General features: G+C 43.3%; 1 protein-coding gene across 1 annotated transcript in view; it reads right to left on the bottom strand.

Moving 5' to 3' along the window:
* The window catches only part of LOC146008045 (uncharacterized), a 63,266-nt gene that overhangs the window by 17,238 nt on the left and 30,304 nt on the right, over positions 1–15,724 (bottom strand). Inside the window, exons 10-11 of the mRNA XM_083146937.1 lie at positions 10,475–10,591; positions 7,401–7,529 (exon numbers count right to left, since the gene is read on the bottom strand). Of these exons, the coding sequence (XP_083003063.1) occupies positions 7,401–7,529; positions 10,475–10,591 (246 nt within the window). The remainder of the gene's footprint in view (positions 1–7,400; positions 7,530–10,474; positions 10,592–15,724) is intronic.

Here is a 15,724-nt window from a genome sequence, read left to right as displayed (position 1 = left end):
TTTCAGCACGTCTGTATACAAATTTTGGACGAATACTTAGGTATGGTTGCAATACCGGATCTTTAGTTAAAACGCTCCAATGTTTATTAATAATTTTTTCAATTATATATTGTATTAAACTTTTTAACAGTGTATAATACATAATGTATATTGATACATAGTATATAATTGCTGTATCAGCCGGTTAAATAGGTGTAATACCTGATTGGAGAGAAAGCGGTCATGTGACCTGAAACCCAGAGCGTAAATAGAGGGCTCTGGAGACAGAACAGCACGTCTTGAAAAAGGAATTCATTCCGAAACGCGTTGACGTGACCTACCCTGACGCATCCATCGCCAGAGGTCTGCGTGCAAGTACAGGTATCTGGGTCCCGGACAACGAGTCTTCCATTCCGGCGTCTGCAGCGCTGGGAGCGGGTCATAGAAACATCAGGCTCCATTGAAGGGATCAGGACTACCCCTTGCTGTCTTGCTGTCTTGCTGCTATTTGTTTTCATGTGATGTCGGATGTCTGAAATAAACCGTTTTTGTCTACTACGGAGTGCGGTCCTTGAAAGATACCTTTATGGGCACTCGTGACAGAATCATTAAGTAAGTCTGCATTTGTATATTGTATGCTTGAAGAAGTGTATCCTGTTTTAAGAAAGAAACTGCTACGTGAACACGAGAAGGGATTAGAAAGTAAGTGTGGTCCTAATTGTCCACCAAGCAACACACCTGCATCCCATTTCTCCTGCACACAGCAAGTTTCATTCTTCTGCGCTGGTTGTCTCCCACCTACCCCTGCTTGAAATCTATTTGTTTGGAGAATTGATGGTCTCCGGGGAAACAGACCTAGCTGCACATTTATATAGCGCCAGTCGCGGATCAAAGCTTGTTTGTTTAGTATATTGTCGTTTCCATCAAGATCTGTGACAGGCTGCTATTTACACAATGTTTAAACACAGAAAAATACGTGTAGAAAACATTGATAGCTTATTCACTAAAGGAGGGGATGATTTCCCAGCTGTGAGTGATGAGAACTTGGATAATGTTATGTCTAAGGTAGAGAAATTGCTTATAAAGGAGGGCAAGTTATGGTGGGAAACCGCTACCCTGGAGAGATATTTAAAGGATAAGATTATCCCTAGAGGTTTAAGAATCGATAAGTTGCCTTCCTTTATATCAGAAACAGAAAGTTTTAAGAAAGAGTGGTTTACGATATTGGATAATTGTGCCAATTCCCTAATGGAGCTGATAATAAAAGAAAAGGGCAATAAATTAAAAAATATAGAGAAAGAGATAGAGGATCTCTATACATTGGTTAAACCATATGCCAAATCCGTAGAGTATAAAGAACTGGAAAAAAACATTATGGTTAAAATAGAAAAAAACGAAAAAACGAAAATAACATCAAAGGGATTTTACCGTTGTGGTCAATGTAGTATTTGCAAATTGGTAAAAACAGAAAAGAAAATAGTGAAATACAAGTCGAATGTGACAAATAAGGAATATGAAATTAGAGATTTTATCACATGTGGTACCAAAAATGTGGTGTATTTATTGGAATGCATATGTGGTACACAATATGTAGGACGTACAGGGCGGATGTTAAAGGAACGCCTTGGGGAACATGTGCGAAATATTAAAAAGGGCCATGAACTGCATAATTTATCCCTGCATTTCAAAAATAACCACTCATGTGACATAAAGCATTTAAAACAATTCTGTGGTATTAAAATTTGTAACAGGAACTGGAGGGTTAAACACACAGAACAGAACCTTGCCAGGTTAGAAATGAAAACTATTTTTGAACTAAAAACGTTGGTCCCTAGAGGCCTTAACGTTGATTTTGAGTACAAATGGTTCATTTAAATCCTGTTTAACTTTTTGCACTTTTTTAGGTATGGTCTTTTAATTATTTGTGACTAATCTTTGTTTTTATTATGTTTGTACGTCTTTTTTATCCCCGGCTTATATATTGAATATATTTAATATGTTTTTAGTGATTTATATATCGCTCATTTATATAAATGTTTTAATATTTTTTTATATATTGTATTAAACTTTTTAACAGTGTATAATACATAATGTATATTGATACATAGTATATAATTGCTGTATCAGCCGGTTAAATAGGTGTAATACCTGATTGGAGAGAAAGCGGTCATGTGACCTGAAACCCAGAGCGTAAATAGAGGGCTCTGGAGACAGAACAGCACGTCTTGAAAAAGGAATTCATTCCGAAACGCGTTGACGTGACCTACCCTGACGCATCCATCGCCAGAGGTCTGCGTGCAAGTACAGGTATCTGGGTCCCGGACAACGAGTCTTCCATTCCGGCGTCTGCAGCGCTGGGAGCGGGTCATAGAAACATCAGGCTCCATTGAAGGGATCAGGACTACCCCTTGCTGTCTTGCTGTCTTGCTGCTATTTGTTTTCATGTGATGTCGGATGTCTGAAATAAACCGTTTTTGTCTACTACGGAGTGCGGTCCTTGAAAGATACCTTTATGGGCACTCGTGACAGAATCATTAAGTAAGTCTGCATTTGTATATTGTATGCTTGAAGAAGTGTATCCTGTTTTAAGAAAGAAACTGCTACGTGAACACGAGAAGGGATTAGAAAGTAAGTGTGGTCCTAATTGTCCACCAAGCAACACACCTGCATCCCATTTCTCCTGCACACAGCAAGTTTCATTCTTCTGCGCTGGTTGTCTCCCACCTACCCCTGCTTGAAATCTATTTGTTTGGAGAATTGATGGTCTCCGGGGAAACAGACCTAGCTGCACATTTATATAGCGCCAGTCGCGGATCAAAGCTTGTTTGTTTAGTATAAGCCCATTGATACAATATGACAGAAATCACCATTTAAAAGAATGGTGGTTCCTGATTTACTAAGCGGCCGTATTGAAAATACGGCCGCTAATTGGCGTAAAACGCCCGCAAATGGCAGAACAAATACGGCAGGAAAATACACTTTTTTTTCTGTCGTATTTGCAGCCTTCAGTGTAAAAAAAATAAGAATTTAAAAAAAAAAACAGAAAAAAAACGGCGTGGATTCCCCCCCACAGCCGTAACCAGCACCTGGCTGGTAATAAAAAAATCAGGAAACCCGGCAAATAGGGGTTCCCCGATTTTTTTAAACCAGCCCCAGGTCCGGGGCTGGTTCCCAAAATATGGGGGACAAGATGAATTGGGGTCCCCTGTATTTTAAGAACCAGCCCCAGGCCAAACCAGCCAGCAGGGTAATGTCACAGCCGGGAGACACTTATTAGATCAGTTCCCGTGGCCAAAACATCACCCTACTGACCAGTCAGCCTGGCCAGGGGCCCTGGGGGAGTGGGGCCCCCCCAATAAAGGGCCCCCCCCCCCCTCCAGGAATTACCTGACCAGGCTGAAGCCTGGTGCTGTCCCCAATGACCCTGGAGCAGTGGTCACTGGGCTGATAAACTTGTGTAAAAGAAAGAATAAACTATTGTTTAATACTGTGGAACTATAAGTCCCAGCAAGTCTCCCCCACAAGCTGGGACTTGGTGAACCACAAGTCCCAGAATGTGGGGCATTAAAGGGCCTTTCTTGAGCCCGTCGGTAGGTCCATGGTCCAGGGTCCGGTGCCTTGGTTCCTGGGTCCGGGGCTTGCTGGGACACAGTATTAAACAATAGCTTATTCTTTCTTTTACATAAGTTCATCAGCCTGGTGACCACCGCTCCAGGGCCACCGGGGACAGCACCAGGCTTCAGCCTGGTTAGGAAAGTCCTGGAGGGGGGGTCCCCACTCCCTCAGGACCCCTGGCCAGGCTGACTGGTCAGTAGGGTGATGTTTTGGCCACGGGAACTTATCTAATAAGTGTCCCCCGGCTGTGACATTACCCTGCTGACTGGTTTGGCCTGGTTCTTAAAATACGGGGGACCCCTATTCATTTTGTCCCCCGTATTTTGGGAACCAGCCCCGGACTTGGAGCCTGGGGACCCCTATTTGCCGGGTTCCCTTATTTTTTATTACAGCCTGGCTCTTTCAGCCTGGTGTTTGTTAAGGCTGTGAGGGGGAACCTGTCCGAATTCGTATTAGCGGCCATATATACGGCCGCTAATACGAATCATTACGCCATCGGAGGGTTACAAAGCAGTCGTATTTGACTGCTTTGTAAATTCCCCTCCAAAACACGACTTTGCATACGGCTGAAACAGCCGTATGCAGTCGTTGTCATTCGTATTAAGAATACGAAATTTTGTATTCGTATTCTTAGTAAATTTCCCCCTTAATGTGCAGCACATGAAACCTAGTAATATAGCTAGCAATTTGGTACCTATCTTGCAGCCTGTAGGCCAAACTGGACAACAAATGATATGTCAGACCAATTTGATGTCACTTTCATGCCACTCCTTTGAATGGACTGGCATGAAGGTTGTTCTGGTGTGGACAGGAACAACAATACATCACATGCAACAAAAAATGTGATGAATGGTTAGGTCTATTCCAAAATTGCAATGTGTATATGCTCAATTTGGCTACTTCAAGGGAAATCGCCAGTAAAGTCGGAACGATTGGCGGTTATTCCAGTGTGTGCTAAAAATGGGTTACAAAGAGCATGGATCCTCTTTACTAGCAATATAAGTGGCATAGCTACCGTACGGCAGCCACCGCGGCTGCTTGGGGGAGCAAGCGCCAGCGGGGCACCGCCAGTGCTCAGCACACTGCTCAGAGCCGCCCCCCTTACCCCTCCGTATGCCGCCGCCGCATTCCTGCCTGGTCTGGCACCGCAGATATCCTCCTGTCATGTAATGAAAAATTACACGGCAAATCGGCTGCACCCATACAGTAGACCGTTTTTTAGGAATGTTAGAGGAGGCGGCGGCCTCCTCTAGCATCCTTAAAAACTGTCTACTATTAGGGGGCAGCCATTTTGCAGTGTAATTTTTCATAACTGCAGGAGACGGAGCCAGGAGGATATCTGCGGTGCCGGACCAGGAATGCGACGGCGGCAGCATGTGGAGGGGTAAGGGGTGGTCTTTACTTTACATTGGGGGCTATGGGGGGATGTCAATTTTGGCGGGGGGCGCAAAAATATTAGTTACGCCACTGAGCACTATGCATTACCATCTGGAGTCAGTATAACAGGGAGACGCACAGCATGGGCCCCCACCCCCACAAGAAGTGCATTTGAATTTAAAACCAGCCTGGGAAATTTCTAGAAGCAGCCTTCATGGAGGCGTGGTCTGTTGAGGGGGTGGGGTCTTTTGAAGGGATCGAATCCCTCCTAATAAACACAGAAAGGTGGTATATCTGTGCTAAACCCCACGGGGAAAAAAAAGTCCCTCAACTATATATCCTTTTGGTGTGGACCATATACGCTGCTGCGCTTGTATATATCTTCTAAAAAATTTTTTTATAATATATATATATATATATACATACACACACACACACACACACACTCACAGCAGGTTCAAGCGGATTCAGTATGAAGTCCCGGCGGTCGGGATCCCGGTGGTCAAAATCCCGACGCCGGAATCCCGACCGCCGAAATCCCGACAAGGGGGGGGATGTGGATCGCTCCCCCTTGCGGGCCCGGTGCCTCGCTACGCTCGGCACCCTAATTTATTCTCCCTCCAGGGGTGTCGTGGACACCCCTGGAGGGAGAAAGTGTCGGGATTTCGGCGGCCGGGATTTTAACTGCATCCCACACAAACAGCGTCTGTAACAGGAAATGTCTAGTTCCCAAAGATGCAAGAAATCAACACAAAAAATAGATAAACGCGCTAGAAACAATGTACAGTATAAAATAAATGAATAATTACACTAAATCTCACTGGTTAGTGATAATAATACACCATTAAATACCAAATACATGAAATAAAAATTATAAAACTATTAATCTAGATGCTAATCAGAATCAGAACATTATTATTTGAAAAGCCTGTGGACCACAATGTTTGTCCAAGTCCTATCAGTTGTATATAGGGACGGTTTCTTATTTCTAAGAAAATATGATATTTCAAGTCCACTGTGGGTAAGACAAGTACTGAAACTGGTTTTCAGACATCTCTGATTCTCTTCTCCCTTTATTGAGATTTTAATTTGAGGATAAAAGAAATGTCAAAATAGACGTTGAGCTGCCTCATCTGCGCTTTACTGTAGATGTGTTCTGATGTTACTGACAACCAGTGTTAGTGTAAAGAGTAGACAAAGTAGGGGTTATTTATGTCACCTCCGCACAAAGTAGAAGCCATTTCCTCTGTGTATTGATATCAATTGTGCACCAAAAATTGCAAAACTTTTTTAGCTTCTGTGCATAAGATATTAGGGAGATGGATATATGTATTTAATTTTCATTCATATAGGATTGCATTGTGTAACCATGATATGCCCATATTAGTGTGAGAGAAGCAGGGTTATTTTACCAAATAATGTGCATTATTCTGTAGGGCCCCCTTTCCCTGCATGGCATAGAGGAGCAGAAACCAGGAGCACTGATACTGCCTCCCCATCCCTAGATACAAATTAGGATGATGGTGATAGGCATTGTGTCTGAAGGGGGAGCCAAATTCAAACTGAAGCCTGCATTTACATTTACAGTCTGCAATTGAGCATATAGTAGTCCATCTATGGCAGGCATGTCCAAACTGTGGCCCTCCAGCATGCCTTGCCACACTTCCCTAATTGCCTCCTGGGGCGCAGGGAGCAGTGTAAGAAGCCACTGCCATCAGCGGGAGCAGTGGGGGCAGCGCAGAGTACCAGGGAGCCAGACCGGGCAGGAGAAGACGCTGCCGGGCAGCGGTGGGACTCGGGAGCAGCAGAACACTTAAAAAAAAAAAGCCCATACAAACGCATAGGAAGCCATTGATTGGCTTAGACCTCTCTCAGCCAATTAGCGATTGGCTGAGAGAGGTCACAGCCAATCAATGGCTTCCTATGAGTTTGTATGTTTTTTTTAAGTGTTCTGCTCCCGGCGCCACTCGCGCTGCCTGGCAGCGTCTTCTCCTGCCCGGACCGGCTCCCTGGTACTCTGCGCTGCCCCCACTGCTCCAGCTGACGGTAGTTTCTTCTTCTCCTCTGCCGGGCTCCCTGCGCCGCTCCCCTGATCCCGGGGCCGTGCATCGGGTCGGAGGGCATGTCTCCATATGCGATTTGGGCCGATTTTACGGCAAAATCGTGCCCAAATCGCATAGTGTATGGGGGCCTTAAGGTCACTGTTCTTTCTTAGATAAGATAGTTTGTGGAGGCATCTCCTGAGAACATAGAGAAAATGTGCACCTTTGTATAAATCACAGGATATACTGTACATTCTGTGTTTTTATATTGTGACCTAAAACAAACCGCTTCAGGCAAACATATATCTAATTGTTCTATTGTCATTTGTAACCTGTGATAACAAAGACTCTCATTTCCAGCCGTAGGACATATAACTGGGAACTTGCCATTAAGTCCAGCTCAAAGTCCTCATGAGCGATAGGGGCACTTGTATTGTCACTCTTTTTCCCAAACAATTCAACCAGCTGCAGGTTATTTTCCTTTGCGTATTGTTTGAGTTTGTGCAATGGGTCTGCCTGAAAGGTAAGCACACAGGTGTTGAAGTACGGGCACAACTACCAGGTAAGCTGCTAATGCTGGGTACACACTGGCCAATATATTGGCTGTTCAATTGAACAACCGATATATCGCCGGTATGTCAGCCAGTGTATACTAGCAATAGCAGAAGAACAAATAGACACCAATAATAAAATATAAGGTAATTTATTAATTATTACATACATATATATATATATATATATATATATATATATATATATATATATATATATATATATATATATATATAAAAAGAAACACAGAGGGCTGATTAAGTCTGAAGGGGCATAAACCACTGAGGGTTTTTCACAGGTTACACAGTGCTGTTGGTCACATGTATGTTAATGAGGATGGGCACAAGGCCTATCATAGCAGGGGGAGGGTTCTAGACAGGGTAAGAAGGGATCACGAGTTATAGTGACAACCCCTCTGTCTGAAGAAGCCCCACCCACCCTGCCCTCCTTTTTCTCTTCTTCTCCGGCGGCGGTAAAGAACGGTCATTCTTTAAGAACTCTGTGTGTGTGTGTAGGTAGTGGGGTGCACTCTCCCTCGACATCGATTGTCATGGGCCATGCTTCTGTCCGGGGGATGGCCATCACCACCAGGCCGGGTGGCTGACCAGGAAAAATGATCACCAGCGATGTATGTATGCATAGTGATCTTTAACCCCACCTTTCCTATAGTGACCGTTCTTTAGTGCCGCCACCATTTATAGTCATAGTTTTAGTTGTCAAAATAAATTTGACATTCTTTTGAAACGCCAGCACTTTGTGTCCGTGTCTTATTTTAGGTTAAGTCATTTAAGTTTAGAGTTAAGGTTGTGTTTAGGTTTGTCAACAGACAAGGTGTAAACCGGGAGGATACCCGATGGTGAGTTTATGTACAATAATGGGGGTGGATATTGCAAGTTGGCGGTAATAACCATCTTGAATTCCAACAGGGACCACCAGCAGTGCAAAACGGCTCATGGAAGTCTTCGCCTGATGGCAGTCCTCTTCTGTGTGGTGTCATTAGCTTACAGATCCCTGTTTTTCTGAAGACACTGACTCGTGAGCGATCACCACTTAAAGTTGCCATCTCAGATACTGACCACATCTATCCTAATAAAAGGAGCAGCTAATTTGGAATTTCTCTCTCCAAGAGGCTTTCTGGCTTCACTTCTGTTTAGTTAGCTGCTTAAACAGAACATGTATTAACAAATATCAATTGAACATCAGCCCTGTCGTCCCCCATCACTTTAGACCTGGGGTAGCCAACCCTAGTCCTCGAGAGCTACCGACAGTGCATGTTTTGCAGGTCTCCTCACAGACTCACAAGTGAGCTAATTAGCTCCATCTGTGTATCTTTTAAAATGTGTCAGTGATTAATGAGTGCAGCTGTGCAGCAGCTAGGTTGTCTGGAAAATGTGTACTGTTGGTAGCTCTTGAGGGCTACCACTGCTTTAGACCGTAGATTTTGTGGAGATGGCAACTGAATTCTCCCTTTGAGTCTGTGAACATCCATCAATTTTGCTTTGACTTGCTGTTCAACTTTTCTTCTGCCTTCTCCCTTGACAAACTGTTTATGTACTGAACCGCCTATAAGGCCAATTCAGATGCATTCACTCGGGTCCGAATATGGCCCCTTTTATGTTTATGGCATGTGCAAAACCTGGGAGGTATTGACAAAACCGGCTTTGGCAAGTTTTGCAACAGAGGGGGCAGGCGAGGTGGACAGGGGACTGGAGCAGCATGAAATGCTGGGCATTCCCCTGGGAACGCGGGTGGGCAGATGCCTGCTCGGGGAGGGCGGCTGACATCACATGAGCGCCCCCTTTTATGCCATCTCCATCTGAAATGAAAGTCAGTTTAGACTGACTTTTATTTCCAAGGGGGAGAGAAATCATCCAATGATCCCCTTCAGCCGCATGATAGGGGAAGTGTTCTTGTACACATCCCCTTACATGTTAGCGAGGGGATGCGGGTGTCGGGGCGGACGTTTGTCAGGGCTGTGGGCAGGGCTGACCTGTTTGCTAGCCTAGCTAACAGGTCTGAATCAGGCTGCATGTTTGTGCATCAACTCTGTCATTTTCCTACTTACTGTGCACTAGAATTAGGATTGTCATTTGCACTACATTTGTGCCTCATCTATGACTGCCATTGTGACAGGTGAGATACAGATGGAGCTGCTCTCATTGCGGGGCGGGGGCGGGGCCGGCATTGGACAGGGACGAGCAAGCATTAGTCACGTACGCGTGCCCCATTCTGGTGGATGGGGCGGGGCAGGCGCAGGATGGTGAATGGCGCATGAAGCGCCGGGAGCCGCTCTAATGAGAGTGGCTCCATTTGTACACTCCTATATTATATTGTAAAGGTTGCTCTCCTTCTGATGCCATACATTTTGTATTTCAGCTACTGAAATCCACTTTCATTTGAGAGTTATATTACACTTTTATTGGTAAGAAAAAAAATGTTTTATAGAACTGATAGTGGTTACTGGTAGTATACAGCAGCAGCAATAGCCCCCACAGACCCCCGGGGGGCTTAGAGGTGCTGGGTAGATATGGGCGCTAGAGGTCTGCGGGGGCTACTGCAAAATCACTGCTGGAAGATGACCCTCTTATATTAGCCATCACCTTACAGGAGACATTTATTAAGGATGCTAGAGGATGCAGAAGCCATTTTGGAAGGGACATTTCTAATGGGAACATGCACAAGTGGCCTGCAGCAGCATGAGGGGGGAGGGGAAACCCCTGTCAATGAGAAGAACACTACATGAGTCTGTTGGGACCAGCGACCCACAGTGACGGCCAGGGGGAGGAGGAATGCTCTAAAAATGAGCAGGTACTATGGGAGGAGTGGGGTGTCTGAAACTTTTTGGCGTGTTTTATAGTTACGCCACTGCTAGTATAATGAGAACTTTGAGGCCTTGGAACTGGTCTTACCTTTCTAAGGGGTCTTTTGAACATCTCAGAATTTCCTCCAAGTTTGATAGACAGATTTGGCAAAGTTGCTTGCATAGTATTGTGCAGATCATCAAACTGTTTATTAACTACAATATCCTAAAAGTATACGAGAAACAAAACAAAGAAAGACTATGATACATGCATATATACAGCATGATTCAATGTATCATTACCTAGTGTTAATATTGTCTATCACTATTTATAACTGGGAATTAGCCACCTATCCACAACAAATTGTTAGGTCCTAATTTGACCAGTTGTAAGTGTGTGACATAACTGGCATTGTTTGGAACCTTCAAATTAATGTGTTGACTAAAAATATAAGAGAAGAAGCATGTTGTAATCTTATCTTGTTATTCCATCCCACAGCACTGATCGACTGGGGAATTTTATTGTGGATGAAGGGCGTTAATTACCATTTCCACAGCAACACCATCAATGGCAACCCATCTAGCATCCTTCAGCCGGCCGATTTGAACCTTGACTCAATTAAACAAGCTCTCCACCCTCTGGGGTAGTAAACACTTTTGGGTGAGATCCCGCTGCCATCAAGCGCAGTGACTGCGGCACATATTCAGCTGGGAGAATCTATCCGCCCTCAATTGAAGTCCCCTGTTAATCTACTAAAGTATGCTAAACTATAACACACAATGAACATCAATTTATTATTATCATTACTATTATTTAATTGATTTTTTTTTTTTTTTTCAAAGAAGAAAATAAACATTAAATCATTGGGATTTAGCCCCCACTTTATTTGCAGAAATAAATGATAAATTGTATTTTAAGTAAGATTAAGGGGGGGGGGGTATTTAATCCCCACCGCTATTTGCTATTGCCTTTCCTGACAGCATTGAAGAGGCAGATCGTCAGAACAGGCCCGACTTTAAAAGCTGATGGGCCCGTTTTGTCGGTAACTGGCGTGAATTGTCATGATCACGGACACGTCTCGACAATCCACAGACGTTTACGCGGACAGGCCCCTTTTTCACCAATCAGCAGGTGGGTCATTGAATCCCACTTGGCGACATGCGGTCAAACAAAACAAAAACAGGGTCAAGGCTGTCGGGGTGGATCGACAGTCGGGACCCGGGATTGAATACCCCCTAAAAGTTGTTCTGATATAAAAGTGCAACAGCTTTAAATAAAGTAACATCATTGTGGGGGAAATTTACTAAGATGGGAGTTATATGGGCAACCAATCAGAATCTACTTATTTATTTAGCAACTTCTCGAAGATAATAGATAATGGGCCAGATGCACTAAACTTCATAAGTGATCAAATGGGGAGTGATAAACAACCAACCAATAAGCTCCTTCCTGACATTTTTCAAACACAGCCTGTGACATGACAGATGGAAGCTGATTGGCTGGTTGTTTATCGCTCTCCATTTAATGACTTTTTGAAGCTTAGTGCATTTGCCCAGTATCTGATTGGTTGCCCATAGCAACATACCATGTAAAATAGGACTCCCATCTTAGTAAATGTCCCCCTGTGCATGCTTTACCAAAACCTTAGTTACTTTTTAAATAATAGATCTTAATTTTATTTTCACTTTTGACTCACTTTATACCAGCATTTTCCCTCCTCTGTACAGAAGAATCTGTATAGTAAGCACATAGGGAAACCATACAAACATAAAACCTCTTCAACAACACAAATCATCTGTTTACACAGGTCAAAAACCAATTGAATTGCTCCTCACATTATTGTCTATTATTACCTGTGTAAATACGTGATGAATGTTTCTGAAAGTGGCTTGTATACACTGAGAGCCTGACTGATATATGGACTCAGATAGTAACATAGATAGTATCTATAGATTCTAAGCTTGCGAGCAGGTCCCTCCTACCTCTATATCGGTCTGTAAGTACCCAGTTCATTTTATTACTGTTTCCAATTGTAAAGCGCAATGGAATATGCTGCGCTATATATAAGAAACTATAATTAAACAATGTAGCAGAAGGCGTTTTGTGAAATTAGATGATTTCTGCAAGCTTCTGTGATCTGCAGCATCATAAGAAGACGCAGCTTTAAATCACTCATGAACATCAGCAATCTGAGTAATCCTCTGGATACTTAGAGTGGCCGGTGTGTTCTCGCTGTCAGGACCAGTGAAGCAGACTTGCCTACTTTTATAAATTAGATTCAGGGAGATTGTAGTTGGTAGTAGAATTTTGCACAGTACCCCATTGAGGGGGCGTGTCATGTTCCACCCAAAGGGCGTGTCTAGTTCCATATATGGAGAGAGTGTGAAAAGTGATTGTGAAAGTGGGTGTGTACTGCTACATCTGAGAGGAATATTTTAAAATGACTTATATCCAAATGTAGATGAGCCCCAAAGCATTTAATAAGAGCTACTATACTTGGTAAAGTGCTGGGAAATGGTGCTGATGATTCAATGTAATTGTATCTGTCTCGTTCCTTTTTTACCCAAAAATGTAACAGTGTAATGTGGGCTAAGTGAAATGAGGGAGATTGTTAGACTAATGAGGGAGAGAGGGAGATTGCTGCTATTTCAGTGAGTCACCCTCCTGCACTATGCAGTGAAGCGCCTACTGCTGACATGTTCCTGTTTTATAGAACACTGGCTGTGGCAGACCATTCCCCACTCCAAATGTCTTACTGCGAGAGATTGCAGGCACAGTGTGCAGATCACTTGCCATAAGAGATGTTATGGAACAATCGAGTTTGTATACATCTCTGAATCAGGCCTGAGTCCTAACATGATGGCAGTGTTGTATTTAGGGAATCTTTATAATAATATTCTTAAAGGGTTTAAACACTAATGGGCCCTACACATGTAGCGACCAGCTGAGCGTTCTGAGCGATGCTAGATCTCTCAGTACTCTCAGCATGATCGCTCAGCACACAGCGATGTGCCAGCGCTGTGTGCTGAGCGATCTATCAGGATTAGTGTTCGGTGAGAACACTGGCCCTGACTGATTAATGACCAGCATCCCTTGTGTCACCTTGTTTTGTAGAAGCACCAAGTGTCATCAATTACTAGGGGTTTTTTTTTCCGGAGACAGCCACCACCACCGGGCATGCAGGGCTGTTGCTCGCGGTAACTGGGGGACAGCCGCTGCCTGGAAAAACTGAAAGCATTGACAGCCGGGCAGAGATCGGCAGGCTGTCCGACTGAATTCAGAGCACTGCAGGTCCCGGTTATTTGAAATCTCACGCTGCCGCGGTCTTCCAGGGCCTCCCACGCTGTGTCTCTGCCCAGCTACCGGTGCCATCCTGAAACAACCGCTGACCGGCCAGCATATATATCTATATATCTATATATATATATATATATTTATATATATAATTATCATCCAGATTCCAAACGCTATTTAGCAATTATTTATTATTCAAACTCCGGGCACTATTCAGCGAATATTCATCTTCCAGACTCCAGTCCCTATCCAGCTAATAACCATCATCCAGATTCCACATGGTCATCTGCCATGGTCTAGCTTTCTAGCCGCTCATCTGCCGATGCTCGGCTTCCTGTGCTTCTAAGATACTACCAGTATCCAGACGTCTCCACAATCCATCATTGCTACACTATTAACCCCTTCATGACAGAGCCAGTTTGTGCCTTCATGACAGAGCCCTTTTTTTCAAATCTGACAACTTTTTTTGCTTTTACTTATCCCAGTGATTTTGAGATTGTTTTCTCGTGACACATTGTACTTCAAGTTAGTGGTAAATTTTGGTCGATACAGTCTGTGTTTTTTTGTGAAAAATACCAAAATATCGTGAAAAAATGGAAAATTTAGCAATATGCAAAATGTCACATTTTCTGCTTGTGAGACAAATAATCATACCACTCAAAATAGTTAATAACTAACAAAGACCATATGTCTACTTTATGTTGCAATCATTATTTCAACCTCCTTTTCATTTTTTTGGACACTAGGAGGCTTCAAATATGACTAGCAAATTCTCAAATTTTCAAGAAAATTTCAAACACTGATTTTTTTAGGGACCAGTTCAGTTCTGATGTGACTTTGAGGGACTTGTATGTGAGACACCCCCATAAATGATGCCATTTCAAAAACTGCACCCCTCACAGTATTCAAAACAGCATTTTGGAAGTTTGTTAACCCTTTAGGTGTTTCACAGGAATTAAAACAAAGTTTAGGTGAAATTTCAAAATTTCATTTTTTTGCAGATTTGCAATTTTAATACATTTTTCTAACGAATACAGTAGATTTTACTAGAGAAATGTGACTAAAAATTGATTCCCCCAATTCTTTTGTTTTCAAAAATATCCTATATGTGGCCCTAGTGTGCACGTTGACCAAACCACAGGCTTCATAATAGAAGGAGCACCTACTTGATTTTGGAGCCTCCTTTTTATGAGATTTTTTTTTAGGCACCATGTAGGTTTCTAGGCACCATAAGTGCTAAAAGTTAGGAACCTCCCCCACAAGTCACCCCATTTTGCAATCTACACCCCTCAGGGAATTCATCTAGGGGTATAGTGTACATTTCAAACCCCCAGGGGTTTCACCAATTTTGGTACAACTGGGATGTGAAAATGGAAAATTAATTTTTTTTACACAAACATGCAGTTCTGGCTCAAAATTTTTCATTTTCACAAGGAATGAAGGAGACAAAGCACCCCAAAATCTGTGCCCCCATTTCTCCAGAGTACGGCAATGCCTCACATGTGACCAAAAAATACCAGTTGGGTGCATGGCAGGACTCAGAAGGGAAGGAGTGATTTTTGGATTTTGGAGCACAGATTTTGGTGGAATGAATGGTGGGTGCCATGTTGCATTAGCAAGACTCCCAAAGCACCAATACAGTGGAACCCCCCCACAAGTCACCCCATTTTGCAAAGTACACCCCTCAGGGAATTCATCTAGGGGTATAGTGTACATTTCAAACCCCCAGGGGTTTCACCAATTTTGATACAACTGGGCAGTGAAAATGAAAAATTAAATTTTTTTACACAAAAATGCAGTTCTGGCTCAAAATTTTTCATTTTCACAAGGAATGAAGGAAACAAAGCACCCCAAAATCTGTGCCCCAATTTCTCCCGAGTACGGCAATGCCTCACATGTGACCAAAAAATACCAGTTGGGCGCATGGCAGGACTCAGAAGGGAAGGAGTGATTTTTGGATTTGGCAGCACAGATTTTGGTGGAATGAATGGTGGGTGCCATGTTGCATTAGCAAGACTCCCAAAGCACCAATACAGTGGAACCCCCCCACAAGTCACCCCATTT

Source organism: Crinia signifera, chromosome 1 (assembly GCF_055691185.1).
Source record: "Crinia signifera chromosome 1, ASM5569118v1, whole genome shotgun sequence".
In the NCBI taxonomy this organism is placed as follows: Eukaryota; Metazoa; Chordata; class Amphibia; order Anura; family Myobatrachidae; genus Crinia; species Crinia signifera.
Note: the sequence above shows the minus strand (reverse complement) of the source record. Positions and strands in the feature narration are given on the sequence as shown.